Source organism: Penicillium macrosclerotiorum (genome assembly GCF_028827735.1).
Source record: "Penicillium macrosclerotiorum strain IBT 26536 chromosome Unknown utg000012l_segment0_segment0, whole genome shotgun sequence".
Taxonomy (NCBI): domain Eukaryota; kingdom Fungi; phylum Ascomycota; class Eurotiomycetes; order Eurotiales; family Aspergillaceae; genus Penicillium; species Penicillium macrosclerotiorum.
The window spans coordinates 409035-423668 of record NW_026643091.1 but is presented as its reverse complement, the minus strand read 5'-3'; the positions used below and the strand labels follow the sequence as shown (position 1 = coordinate 423668).

The window sequence follows — 14634 nt, the reverse complement described above, 5'->3', positions numbered from 1 at the left end:
GGCTGTTTAGAAAGGCTTCGGATATAGAAGATTTAAAGGTAATAGACTCGGTCTTACCGCTCGAAGAGAAGCTTCGGTTAGAAACGTAGTAGAGGGTCTAGATAGACTATATTTAGTTAGCAGCTGTTACCGAAGATATCTAGGATTACCTGAATCCGGATATATTAGATAAGGATATCAAGACCTTACCGCTAGCGTTAGAGGAACCTAATCCTCTAGGAGAATTCTCGTCGCTATCCGACGTATAGATCCGTAAATAGAATATAGAGATCTCGTATATAGAGCGATAAGAAACGCGAAGGCAACGCTTAAAGAAGGTATTAGCTAGAGTAGATATACTAATCTAGAAGTTAATAGCAATAGAAGTATACTATTTAGTAGTAGGAATAGATAGACCTAGACTTAGGCTCTAGAAGCTCGCTGCTATCTTCTATCCGGATACGTCTAATAGACGCTAGGAGCTCTAACGGGTATAGAGATTAATACTCTACTAATTACTAAAAGATATAGTATAGGATTATATCCTTAGCAAGTAGGAAGCGCTATTTAGAGAGTACAAAGCTACTAAAGTGCTAGACTATATCGATAATTAAGATACTATTCGAGACTTCTTAGATACGCTACCGTTATCGGACAATACGTTTATTATATAGTACTTAAGGGATCTTAAAGAGAATAAAGAATTACTTACGTTCTATACGGTTATAGCTATATATCGTACTCGACGACGTACGATCGTATAAGTAAGCACTAGAAAGGGAGGTTTAAAGGTATTATTTATAATATTAAATAATTAGGAAGAAGCCTTACTAACAACGATAACGTCTATATAGAATCGGAATAAGAAGGGACTAGCTAAATATATATACGGGAAGGTTTACTAGTATAGTGAATACCTCTTTATTAACCCGGCTATAAGAACTATAGCTTTTCGGCCGAAAAAAGAGAAGGTTAACAAGGTCGAAGCGGAGATACTAAAGCTTAATAACTGTAAGCGAGTAAGGATAGAATAGCTAAGGTCGGAGGTATAAGAGACTCCTTAGCTATCTATACTAGCTATATTCTTCTTCTCTAATATACCGTAAGCCGATTATCCTTTATTAAACCGTTAGATACTAGACTCGGGAAGCACGTATTATATATATAATAATCGTAAAGCGTTTATAACGTTTAAGGCGACGAATAAATCTATTAAAACTAGTAATAGTTATACGGACCTACTTAGAAGAGGTAACGTTATTATTATAATATAGAATAGATAAGGGAATTAGCTTAAACTACGTCTAAGAGATATCTAATACTCGCCTAAATTCTATACGAATCTAATATCTTATTCGAAGATTAGGAAGCTTAGATTCCGATAGGATAATAGCAAGGGAGTGATATATTATAAGGGATCTATTCCGACGAGGGTAATACTCGAAGATTATAGCAGGCTATTCGCTCTTACGAAACTATTATAATAGGATCTTACGATAGTAACGCGCTATAGCGAGAAGCTATTAGTATTAGAAGTAAAAGCTAATATTTAGTATCGACGTTTAGGGTATACTTACTAAGGAAAAGTCGAGAAGCTACCGGAGCTTATCGAGGGTGTTAAGATAATACTGGACTTGAAATCTAAAGATAATCCTAAACGATACGAGGTCTATTAGCAAGCAAAAGTAAAGCGTTAAATATCTAGACGACTAAATAGAAAAGTGTATAGTAGATTCAGCTAAGTACACTTTAACCTTATCTAAATTATACCTAGTTATAATAGGGATCGCTAGATTATATACTTCTATCTTAATAGTATTCGATTATACGTTATATATACGTATTAGAAGAAGAATAAATACTAGGAAGCTATTAGGAAGTTCTATATACTCGCGAAGATATAATAGAACCTTCTAATAAAGGCCTTTCGATATAATTATAAACGCTCCGTAGGAAGAGTAGTTAAGGAATACCTTAAGAATATAGGATTCGTTATTAAATAGAGTATTATAGGTATACTAGAATAGAACTCTTTTAGTAAACGCTCTAGGGGGGTAATAATAACCGGTATAAGAGCACTCTTACTTAATACTAAGCTGCCGAAGGATCTATAGCTAGAAATAGCTCGTTATATAGCTTATATATTGAATAGATCGCCTACTAAAATACTAGATAGGAAGTAGATTATACTATAGCAAGAGGCCTATACCTAGATTAACTCCGAATTATCGAAGACACGCCTAAACCTTACGAATTTAAGGCTATACGGATACCGTGCGTATATTAAGAGATAGAGTATACTATATAGTGATAAGATAGTATCGAGAATAGAGACTAGTTATATAGTTAGCTATACTATATCGAATATCTAGCGTATTTAGATACTATAAAGAGGACTCGTATAGGACACGAGAGATATTATATTTAATAAGAAGGTCTTCTATAATAAGAAGTAGGATACCGTTAAGCCTATAGATATATTAGAACAACTTCCTATTTTAGAAATTAATAAAGCTAAAGAGGATAAGGATAAAGTATTAAAGCTAATAGAGATATCTAATATCTAGGAGATATAAACTAAGTAAACTAATTCTAGTTTAACTAATTAGGAGGCAGGATTTAGTTATAGTAAACGCTTATAGCAAATAGGCTAAGAGCGTACGCTAGAAGAGCAGCTTATATACGACCTTATAGCCTTACTCCTAATACCTTAATCTATTATCTACTACTCTTCTCTATCTCTAAATCCTTTAAATCTATTATAGTAAGCTATAGAAATATTATTAGTATTACTAGAACCACTATAAATAATGCTAGGAGCATTTTCCCTGATCGAAAACGAGCTAGAATCGACTAAGAATAATACCGAGCGAGCTCTAAGAGATATCGTAGAAGATATAACCTTAGAAAACGTTATATAAGGAAGTAGGAAGCGAAGAGCACGCTTCGAGGATAACTTTATTACTTATCTAGCTATTAATAATAATAGTAACGATAGAGATATACCTTAGATACTAGCTATATTCGCTATAGCTCTTTATTAAAGCCGGATCGACTAACTAAGATACTACCGAGATAAGCTATTACTAGAGCCTCGAGGATAGAAAGAGATAATAAACTATCTATTTAGAGACGGCTTCTTATAAGCTATAAATAATAAAATTAAGATACTAGAAGATAAAGGAACGTACAAGATCGTACGATATCCGAGTAATACTAGGAAGTAGATTCTTCTATTAAAATAGGTATTTATATATAAATATAATAGCGATAGATATCTTAAGAAGCTAAAGGCTCGGATTTATATCCGTAGAGACCTTTAAACTATAACTACCGAGGAGAAGTACTTAGCTACACTAGCTATATAGACTATAAGGGTAGTACTCTCTCTTATTATAGTATTTAACCTTAATACTCGGTAATTTAACGCTATTAACGTATTCTTAAATAGTCTACTCGATAAGGAAGTCTATACTAAGTTACCGGAAAGCTTCGGCCGCGTAGGGCTTAGTTAGAAGCTTAAGAAAGCACTTTATAGGCTACGTAAATCTCCTCGACTATAGTAGAAGGAAGCAAGTTATAGAATAAGATAATATAGATTTAAAGTCGTATAGGATAACCTTTATATACTCGTCGACGACGGTATTATTATTATCTTCTATATTAATAATATAATTATCGTGAACTACCCTTTATAGCGCGAATAGGTAAAGAGAGTATACTAGGCACTCTACCGTTAATAGGAGCTACGTAATATAGGAGAAGCTTTATAGTTCCTTAGGATTAGGATTATTCGAGATAGATTATAGAAGGTACTCTAGCTCTATCAAGATTCCTATATCTCCGCTATAGCTACCCGATATTATCTTACCGATAGTAGGAAGCCTACTATACTACTACCTATATAAACGCTTACTAAATATATAGGAATAGCTAATTATTATAGAGTTAAAGAATACTAAGAGAAGGTAGGAAGCGCCTAATACGCGATAATAATATCTAGACTAGATACCGCTAAAGCGACGGCTATACTCGCTTAATTCCTTAAGAACCCTAGACTAGAATACCTCGCCGCCGTAAACTAAGTTATTATATACCTCTATTACACTCGCTCTCTCGCTATCGTATACCGGCTACGTAATAACGCTAACTCGGAAGCTATACGCTTCGCTAGCGATATATTATTCGCCGATATATAGGATCGCAAGAGCTCGTAGGGGTATATCGGGATAATATTTAGAGGACCGGTTAACTAGAAAGCTAGCAAGTAAAAGACGGTAACAACTAGCACTACCGAAGCGGAACTACTTACTATATCGGAAGCCGCTCGTTTAATTACGATATAGAAGCGCCTATATAAAGCAATTAGATTCGATCCTTAATATCCACTTACTATCACTTATAATAACTAGTAGACGCTCGGACTATTAACGAAGGAGACGCCTCTCCTAAAGACTAAGCTCCGATATATTAATATTTATTAGCACTAGTTAAGGCAGGAGGTTTAGGCATAACGTATTACCGTTAGATAGGTCAAGTCGAAAGATATAATTGCTAATAGCCTTACTAAGAGCCTTCCCCGGTAGCGATATAAAGCATTCGTTAACTAGCTCGGGATAGAAGATATTGAAACGCTATTAAAGATTTCCTAAATAGGAAATAGAGGTTGATTCGTAGAGACGCCGGAAATCGAAGATTTAGAAGATTGTGAAATCGCCTATCCCTAGGAGGGTATATCGAGAAGGAAGACTATATAATACGGGCGAGACCCACATATCTCTATACGCGTCAGGATATTACAGGGATACTCGATTTGCTACTTGTTTTGTATAGTATCCCGGGTATACTCGGAACCCAGCGCCGTAACACGCTAGACAGCAAGGTAGGGGATATTCAACATTCCCCCGCCTATACACTTAGATAGTTCAGTCACCCAATACATCACTATATTGAGCATCTCGTTCCATTGGATCCTAGCTTTCCTAGCCGATACCGTATCCTACTATATTGACAATATCTACAACCATTCACCATGATGTGAACTATATAAAACCATGCCGAATTGGCAGCAACTCGGGCCCCAGAAGTAGCCTCCGAGGCTCGACCTCTACATGTCAGCCCCCAAACCCCCTTCCATCTGGCAATACCGTAGACAGCCATGACTGTGAAACTTATGAAGTAAGTGTAACCAAATCACATGGTCCCAGCTCCCTGCTTCGGTGTTTTCGTGTTGGTTGATTGTTTGGGCCAGTCGAGGCAACCAACGATCGGCACGGATTGTAAAGGATTCAAGGTTTGGCGTGCGGGGAAGATTATCGTAGTTATCACGGTCGAGTCGCCCTTATCGGGTCTGCATTCCACGCTGCAAAAGCAGTCCCGGAACAGATCCGCTCTTTCTTTGTCCTCATTCTGCATTTTCTACTCATTCCACATTGAGACTGTTCTTCTCGACCCAGAGTGTACGAAGGTTTCGGCCCAAGAAAGCTACCACGTTATCATGCAGTGACTTTCTTTGTTCTCCACTACTTGGACCAAATCTCACCGAGCTCTCGAGAGTATTTGATTTCGGCCTGACGGTCGCGACTGTCAAACGTCGCAGTTCTTCACCCCACCTATCTTACAGTCTGCATTGCAAAAGGACAATACACAATGACAGTAGACACCTCGGCAATTCCAGGCACTGTCACCCTGGTAGATGTGCAACATGTGTTGCATACACGCCATCTAGGGAATGGAGATATTGTGCTGATCCCAACACCCTCCCATGATCCAGATGATCCGCTGAATTGGGGTCCCAAGAGAAAACTACTGTCGACCATCTGTGTGAGCGTGTATGTGTGACATCCAACCGACCTGCCTGGACATGCATTGATTTCCGGCTTTCCTTTCAAACTAACGACGACCGGATATGCTCCTAGATACACGTTATTTGCCGGCATCGCCTGCTCCGTCGTCTATTCGGTCCTCACGCCTCTTTCCGAACAGACTGGGCTGTCTGTCAGCACACTCAACGAAGGCACAGGGTATATGTTTCTGTTGGCCGGATGGGGTCTGCTATTCTGGCAGCCCTTTGCGATGCAATATGGTAAACGCATGACTTATCTGTTGTCCTTGGCCGGAATCCTGGTCGGTCTTTACCCCCGAATAGATAAACAAGGAAGCTTTTGCTAACAAAATTTAGGGTACGACGATGTGGGGGTAAGGATATTTGCTCTTCGAACAAGAGCACCTACTAATTGCTAATGACAATCTTAGACCGTATGCACACACAAATGGGCAATGGACTGCTCGATGCGTCTTGTCTGGATTCTTCACTGCCCCCATCGAGGCTCTACCGGAGATCACGGTAACCGATGTGGTACGCTATTTGCCCCTACGCTACTTTCCCAAGTAGATCAATCTCAGGCCAGAGACTGATAGATACATCACAAGTACTTTACCCACGAGCGCGGCACGTATATGGGTCTTTACGCCTTCTTCCTTGCAGGCAGCAACTTCTTTGCACCGGTAATCTGTGGCTTCATTGCCGAGTACCAGGGCTGGCGCTGGGTATTCTACTGGCCCAGCATCTTTGTTGGATGCGCCATGATCTTCCTCTTTTTCTTCATGGAGGAGACCAACTATATACGCGAGGATATCCAGGATACCACCGTCGCTAATGTACGCCTTCATTCCTCTCATAGCTCGCAAAGCGGAGACACGGAGAAAGCCATCTCGGTCGATGATCAGCCTTCTCCGCCCCCGGAGATCGGCGCGGTCTATCAGAAGAAGTCTTACATGAAGAAACTCTCGCTTCTTGGTCCGCGACAGAAGCAGAATACAATGTTTCGGCGAGCATGGCAGACGCTGTATTATCTCTCATGGCCGGTCATTTTTTATGCTGGGTTGTTGACCTTCCCGTATTGCTCATATGACTGACAGCTAACATATGAGTAGTTTCTCCTATGGATCTTATCTGATTCTATTCAATATTCTGAATGGAACTGCTTCAATCATTCTGGGATCTGAGCCATACAACTTCGGGTATGTTGCAAAAAAAAAAAAAAAAAAAACTGATGAGATATCTCTTGCTAATTTATGCCAAGTTCATCTATGGTTGGCTTGAGCTATCTGGCGTGCTGTCTAGGGGTTATTGGAGGGTAAGTTTCCAACCATATATTTGAGACCAGTTGGGCCTATACTAACCATCCCTAGATCTCTATTCACTGGGCGATTCAGCGACTGGTTGACCATCAAGCTTGCTCGACGAAATGGTGGTATTATGGAGGCCGAACACCGATTATGGCCATTTACAGCCTGCTTATTCATTGTGCCTGGATCGCTCCTTCTCTGGGGCGTCGGCGCCGCCCACCATGTGCACTGGTTTGGCCTCATTGTAGCCATGTGCACGACAGCGTTCATTAATACCTGCGGTATTACCCTGAGTGTGAACTACCTGGTTGACAGCTACCGGGAGCTGAGCGGAGTGGCGATGGCTACTGTGATTATCGTGCGCAATACCATGTCTTTTGCGATTGGTTATGGGTAAGTTTAAGTTATTCGTTCTCAAAATCCAGCGCTAACCAGGTAATTTGTAGTATTACGCCTTGGATTGACAACCTGGGCTACCAGAACTGCTTCATTTCAGCAGCATTTGTCGGTATGGCCTGCGCTGCTGTGTTTTTGGTCATGATCAAGTATGGCAAGTCTTGTCGAATTCGAAGCCGGGAGAAGTATTGGCAGATTGTCCAAGAGAATCTGGCAAAGGGCATGGGCCATTAGTTAATAATGGCGAACTTGGTTTGGATGCCGATTCCTAATACAAGTTTCCTGATGCCCAATTGGGTAGTGGTGATCCACGGTTAAAGCTTGTCTTCCATCCACGGTTGCCCTAACAGCCCGCGCAGGGACTAGTTCTGTATCCTGACCATTGAAAAGGGACTAGAAGCAATCTAATGTAGATAGTATGGATCAGATCCAAATATTTGATTTTATCGCATCCTCGACGATGCTCTGCTTTTCTAACAGCATCTTTGTGACCACTGTATTCAAAATCCTCGATTTCGATCTCCCTCAACAAGTGAAGTCCAAGAACGGCTCCAAGCCGCCAACCATGTATTTCAATCGGACACAACAGAACCGAAAGAATATACCTAAATTCTCAAGCTTTGCTCGCCACTTGAAGCAAGGTCCCAAGCGAGCTTTTGCTTATTTCAACACGCCCTACTTAGTCAAGTGTTACTTGGAAGAGCAATCTAAATCCGAGATACAACTATGTGAGGATCAATTCACGTCGCAAAGTATTCAACCCTCACTCGCATGGAAAATGTCACCTGCAGAGGAGCTCAAATTACGCAGCTTACTACTTGCTCACTTTAAATTACATCGCAAGGCGACCTCATACGCCAACGCACTCGGCCTCCACGGTCTCCCAGATATCGAGGATTGGATCCCCCTTGAAACTGCCGCGTTATACGATTCTGATGCACATTGCGAGTACACTGGGATGATCTTGGAATCCGGGGTCCTGGATATTCCTGAAGACCCTCTGTACGAGGGCATCCATCACTATTATAAGCCAGCTTCTTATTTGGCGGCGGCAATGTTGCTGACAGGATATGATGCTAACGGTGTCACGGAAGCCATTGGCAGGCTGCGTATAATGGAGAATAAGAAGCATAAATTTGAAAGGTTTGGGAGGATTAAGAATAGGGTTGGGAAACTTGTGGGGGATTTCCCTAATGATTTTCTACTGTTTGTGCCGTTTGCCGCGATGTGATATTGTAGCTATTTGAACCTCTTTCAAAATGATAATTTTAACCCAATTATATCCCATTGAAGCGATACCTTTTGCCAAGCAGATCTGAGAAGTTCTTGGCCTTTGACTGCCTCTCACTCGTGTAATTATATACATATTATGTCGTCCTTACCCACTCATTAGAAACTCGGAAAGAAATAAACAATGGTATATCTCTTATGATGATAAATTCATTACTTGATACATAGTGGTAGACCAAAAATTTAAGCTAGATTAATCCTCCCTTCCTTGTCATACACAATCTCCCTTGCCTTGACAGACCGCAGATGATCTACACCTCCCGACAACTCGCAATCATGATAAAACAAGAACCACCGTCCTTTAAATTCGACGATAGAATGATGCGTCGTCCATCCCAGCACCGGCTCCAAAATGCGACCTTCGTACGTGAACGGGCCCAGAGGTGATGTCCCCGTCGCGTAGACGAGATAATGCGAGTCTCCAGTCGAGTACGAGAAGTAATATTTGCCATTATAGCGATGCATCCACGCAGCCTCGAAGAAGCGTCTCTCATGGTCATCCGCCGCGATTGGCTCGCCCGTTTCTGGAGCCAAGATTTGCAGATCTTGTGGCGGCGAGACGAAGCTGAGCATGTCGTCACTCAGCCTCGCGACTCGAGGACAGAGAGCAGAGACGCCCTGTCCTGACGGCTCCTGAGGACCTGATTTAGAGGCATCGAAGACCAGACCATTCACATCGTCGGTTCCTTTGCTGTCGGATGTGGGCTGCGACCAGCATTGGAGTTGGCCGCCCCAGATGCCCCCAAAGTATAAGTAAGCCTGGCCATCCTCGTCAACAAAAGAGGCCGGATCGATACTATAGCTGCCTGGAATGTAATTCTGCTCGGGGACAAAAGGGCCTTCAGGGGAATCTGAGACGGCGACCCCAATGCGGAAAATCCCGGTCTTGTCCCTGGCGGGGAAGTATAGATAGTATTTGCCGTTCTTAGTCGCTGCATCGGGCGCCCACATTTGCTTGGAGACCCAGGGAACGTCGTCAGCCGTCAGAACAACGCCGTGGTCGGTGACAGAGCCGTCGATTGAGTCCATGGAGAACACATGGTAGTCCGTCATGTCGTACTGGTCGCCATTGTCGTTGAAGGCGATGTCTGTTTCTCGATCATGAGAAGGGTAGACATAGAGCTTGTTGTTAAACACATGGGCTGAAGGGTCTGCGGTATACAGATGCGTAATGAGGGGTTTCGTCGCCATGCTGGCTGCCAGCAGTATATTTATTGGAATCTTCCGACAATGATGAGATTATTCCGAGTCGCGGAGGACGAACGAATATACGCTCAAGCGTCCCTATGAGAAGTATGGAGGCGATAGATTGGTCAACAGCCGGTGTAGCAATCGAATAAGAATAAAACCGGAGCAAGTGCTCCTCAATACCCATTATTTATACAAGTTCGGTCGAGCCGTCACAGCCAAGTCTCGCGATGCTTTTATCCGAACCGGCTAAACTGCAGCCCTCACGGCGGCGTCGCCTCCGCATAGACAAATCAGGCAGGCCAAAACGGCTCTCGACCTCGGCAATACGGTGACTCAATATTTGAGCCAGGAGAGATATTCAGAGACTGTACAGTGGATTTTAAAAGCCAGGTATAGATCCCAACTCGAGTTGATTCGGAATATTAGTTCAACAAGCCTGCTTTCTCATGCCTCAAACTAGCCCTAGCCTAATCATCCAGTGCCTATCCCTATTAGCCTCCGAATTCAACCTTCCCTTTTAACTTTCTTTCAAGTGTCACTTTGGCTTATGTGAGTTTGAGTGTTTCTTCCTCCTAATTTTCAAATATTGACGTTATTATAGGGTGCGACAATACTATATCATCGAAATATGGAGGACAAGAAACCAATGAAAAGACAGATGATACTATTTGGCTCATGATATCGGTTCTCAAGCTCCAAACTTGGCGCCCTTTTGACGGCCAGCCTGAATTAATGCTTGATTATAGTGGGACTCTGGTTGAAATCACCACGTTAATTCGATGAATGATCAAATAATGGCGAAGCACAAAGTCAAACGAGTATTTTTCTGGAAACGCATTTGAAAAATTTGGCTATTGAAAAATGCTTCTGTGTCTGAGTGAATATGAGAAAAGTCTTTTCTCTCCAAACTATATCCAATACATTGACAGCGTGCCCTGCTCACAGAAGCACCTAGTTGCACCGAGATTGAAATGATACTTGAATGAAACAAAGAGAAACATAAGGCTCAAAATCGTGCTACGGCCAATAAAAGCATGATATTCTGAAAAAAAGAATGCAAACAAAGAAACATGAATCCAATGCAAGCGCTCGAACATCAAAGAGCATGGCTCATGATATGCCTGATCGATCTTGAGCTCTGGCAAAGCACATAATCAATATCACACCAAGCTAACAGAGCAAACTCATTTCCAGCCAAACCAATTGCGATCCTTCAAGGCTGCGACAAGCGCCTCTTGCCATTCCCATTCTATGCGCTCGAGAATCTGCTGTTCTGTTTCGGTCTCGTGTTCGTCCTTCACGAGTTCCGATCCTGATTCCGATAATTCTGATTCCGGTTCTGATTGCCCAGAATTCCTATGGTCGTCGATGGGAGACTCGCAGCCCTGAAGCCCGATAAACTGGCCAAAGCGACGGCGCTTGGTTGCGAGGTCGATCGTCGCCTCATATGGAGTTCCGAGCCATGGGCGGATTGAAACTGGATAGTCCTTGGTGTCTACAGTGGCGGGCCAGACTTGGTGGTAATAGTATGCCAGATTATCGAGCTGACAAGATGTGAGGAGATGGAAGGCCAGGATATTGGGCGGGAAGTCTGGATGCGCCTGGCCGTTGGTGCAAGAGATCAGGGGATGTAAGGGCGTTCGGAAGTGGTCAAGCAGCTGGAAAAACTGAGGGTGAAATCGAAGGGCTGTTGGTGAGTGCACATATTCCTCGATCGGGGATGAGCCTTGGGATGAATTCGAAGATGTGGTGCATGAGGACCAGCTGCAACGGCGAGGATACATAGGTGTCGGCATAGCGATGATCGAATAAAGCAATGGACAAACTGGTTGTATATTTGTGCTTTCGATGGAAAACAGAGTCGTATATCGACGTGCCACTGTAGGATACGCAAAATCATAGTGAGAAGAGGGGCATTCTTATATAGTGCACATACAGGTGCTCCGAATTCCGATTGTCCAGATGTGAGTTCAATGAGAAAGTTATACACAATAATGGGGTGAAACCTCCTAAAATAGCAGTGGGCGGCACGGCCCACGAACAAACTGCGCCCTTTGTGTCCATCAAAGACCATGCACCCTCAAACACTGACCGATCATGAGTCTTTGTTCCAAGAAAAGAGATAGGCAACGAGTTAAAAAAAAGAGAAAAAAAAGGAAAAGGCGCGCGTTTTCATCATATCTGAGTCCATCTTCGGCATTTCTCAAATTTCATACGCATTCATCGCAGCTTTTAAAGGGAAAGGCTGTTCATTCGGAGGGAGAGATCCGGCTCCTCCGAAATGGGCGAAAGACCAACATATTTGTTGATCCAATTGATGACAGTTCGGTGCCACATGAGCGAGTTTTCCGGGTTAAGAACCCAGTGGTTTTCATCGGGGAACGTCAAGAAAGCGCTGTCAATGCCTCGCATCTGCAGCACATTAAGGGCTGCCAGTCCTTCGGCAATAGTCAAACGGTAGTCCAGTTCGTTATGGATGATGAGATGAGGCGTTTTCCAGTTAGCCGTGAAGCGCGATGGATCCCACTTGGCCCAATTCTCAGGAACTCTCCAGATTGGGCCCTTCAGGTCATGCAGGGGGAAATATTGTTCTTCACTGGCGAGTTGTGAGGTCATACTGAACACACCATCATGTGTGACGAGAGCCTTGAACTTGCGGCCCAAGGGATGGCCTTGAATCCAGTTCATCATATAACCACCATAGGATGCACCAAGCGCCACGGCACGCGAGGTGTCGATGTATTTCAAGTTTTGCTCAATGTATTCAAATCCTTTCACGAGATCTTCATACGGCCGACCACCCCATTCGCCACAGATACCATCCGTGAAATCTTGTCCATAACCAGTGCTGCCAGTCGGGTTGGGTGTAATCACGACATAGCCCTGTTCAGCGAAAACGGCTGGGTTCCATCGAGTGCTCCATTGGTCATTCCACGCGCCCTGAGGACCACCGTGGATCAGATACGCCAGCGGATATTTCTCGCCAGGCTTAAAATTGGAAGGTTTCACAATGAATGCATGCACTTTATGGTTTTCTGCTCCCGTGTACCAGAATTCACTCACTTGGGCCGAGTGCAGACCGAATGCAGCCCCTCCACGACCAAGTGAGGATACAATTTGGTTTTCGCTAGGGTTGTACGGGTCAATAATAGACCAGATGCTGTTATCCACAAGGCTGCTGCTCGATACGAAAAGCTTGGAGGTTTTGGCGGCGGCTGGAACAACATCATTGACGGATCCCTCACTGGTAAGCTTCCTCATCGAGTTCGGACCGGCGGTTTGAATTCCATCAATAGCCAGCTGATACAAGACAACACGGCCCTGCTCCTCAACCTGGACAAGCAAGGATTTATCATCATGGGCAAACGATACAGCAGAAGGGCTTAGTTCCCAAGCTCCCTTTCTGTCGGAAGATTCGAAAACTTCGAACATCTCTCCATTCCATGGATTGGGCACATAGAGAATTCGGTTCTTGTCAGATTCATACCCATCCTTCCGCATGGCTAACAGAGCAATGGAGCTACCATCCGAAGATAGAACAGGCGACGCCATCGCTCCTTGAAGACTCGTGACTCTGCAGGGCTTTACATCTGAGACGGTCATACTAGTCCACGAAAACATGGGGGCGTAGTAGCACGAGCAGGCGGTGTGGGTAGCTGGATTGAGCTTTGGGTCCTTGGCAATGAAGACAATCGCGGAAGGACTGATATCAAAATCACCAGTACCGCCAAATGGAGGAATTGGCGACTCAACTCCTGCCAGTCCCGATACCGAGATCAGGTTGGTCAGGCCAGACACGGAGAATTTCCCGGCCTGTCTTCGGGCTGGTGTCAAGGGAGCTTGCTCAAGCAAACCGTACCAAATGGCATTCTTCTGTGGTTCAATGTATGCATCCCAGTGTCGAACAAAAAGTGATGTGTATAAACGGCCGGTCGTATGCGGCTTCTTCGCATCATGGGGATTGTAAAGCGACCCATCCGGGTTAGCCTTTCCGGTAACAGCGAAGCCAATCTTTCCGGGCTCAATGACGGTCACCTTCAAGTCCGAGACCGGGCCAGGAACTGTGCCTGCAGTGTATGTCTTATCGGCTTCACGTGCATCGCCAACAATGAAGCTGGTGTTTCCGTTGGACTTGGTCTTCAGCCAGACAAGCTGGTCGCTGTCGCCCAGCCACTGGGGGTTACTGGCGCCAGGATCATTGGTGATAAGAGCGGATCGACCTGTCTGTATTTCGATGACTCGTATCTCGTTTGTTTTGGAGTGGGACTCGAAGGAATAGGACGTCTGCGTATACACCGCAAGTGTGCCGGCTGCATTGGGAAGGGCAGAGGACCGCCTTGGGGCGCCGAGGAGAACCCTGCGAGCTGTCAATTGAAATGCACGGTTAAATTGGGAGCGGCAGAGCTAAGTATAGAGTCCCAGCTTTGCTACGATCAGAAGAGAAGACCTACTCGGGTGTGAACTTCATAGGGCGGATGGCCATATCAGCTCAAGGTGAGATAAGATAGCTAGCAAGGAGCTTTGCAGAGGTGGGAAACTGCCAAGAAAGCTAATAGAAATACGCAATGACAAAATATGAGCAGATTTTCAAGGCTGAGACAAAAAGGCAACAGGGGTCAAGACGGTTGACAGAGGTAATGCAAGGAT

The 14634-nt window shown here is 43.8% G+C and overlaps 5 protein-coding genes across 5 annotated transcripts; 2 read left to right on the top strand and 3 right to left on the bottom strand.

Moving 5' to 3' along the window:
* Nucleotides 1-5628: 5628 nt before the first annotated feature.
* On the top strand, nucleotides 5629-7740 carry N7462_011537 (putative MFS transporter; the record flags this gene model as incomplete). The annotated part of the gene is made up of 9 exons (XM_057083251.1): nucleotides 5629-5810; nucleotides 5898-6105; nucleotides 6161-6177; nucleotides 6235-6337; nucleotides 6412-6827; nucleotides 6916-7002; nucleotides 7065-7118; nucleotides 7174-7503; nucleotides 7557-7740. 9 exons carry the CDS (start codon nucleotides 5629-5631, stop codon nucleotides 7738-7740), a joined length of 1581 nt encoding a protein of 526 aa, XP_056927990.1.
* Nucleotides 7741-7966: 226 nt separating this feature from the next.
* Nucleotides 7967-8737, top strand: N7462_011536 (uncharacterized protein; the record flags this gene model as incomplete). The annotated part of the gene is made up of 1 exon (XM_057083250.1): nucleotides 7967-8737. One exon carries the CDS (start codon nucleotides 7967-7969, stop codon nucleotides 8735-8737), a length of 771 nt encoding a protein of 256 aa, XP_056927989.1.
* A 242-nt stretch (nucleotides 8738-8979) lies between these two features.
* Nucleotides 8980-9987, bottom strand: N7462_011535 (glycoside hydrolase family 43 protein; the record flags this gene model as incomplete). Its single annotated transcript, XM_057083249.1, has 1 exon — nucleotides 8980-9987. The coding sequence occupies one exon, from the start codon at nucleotides 9985-9987 to the stop codon at nucleotides 8980-8982; it is 1008 nt and encodes a 335-aa protein (XP_056927988.1).
* A 1184-nt stretch (nucleotides 9988-11171) lies between these two features.
* N7462_011534 (uncharacterized protein) lies at nucleotides 11172-11771 on the bottom strand (the record flags this gene model as incomplete). The annotated part of the gene is made up of 1 exon (XM_057083248.1): nucleotides 11172-11771. One exon carries the CDS (start codon nucleotides 11769-11771, stop codon nucleotides 11172-11174), a length of 600 nt encoding a protein of 199 aa, XP_056927987.1.
* Nucleotides 11772-12219: 448 nt separating this feature from the next.
* N7462_011533 (oligopeptidase family protein) lies at nucleotides 12220-14470 on the bottom strand (the record flags this gene model as incomplete). The annotated part of the gene is made up of 2 exons (XM_057083247.1): nucleotides 12220-14344; nucleotides 14439-14470. 2 exons carry the CDS (start codon nucleotides 14468-14470, stop codon nucleotides 12220-12222), a joined length of 2157 nt encoding a protein of 718 aa, XP_056927986.1.
* Between the last annotated feature and the right edge of the window lie 164 nt (nucleotides 14471-14634).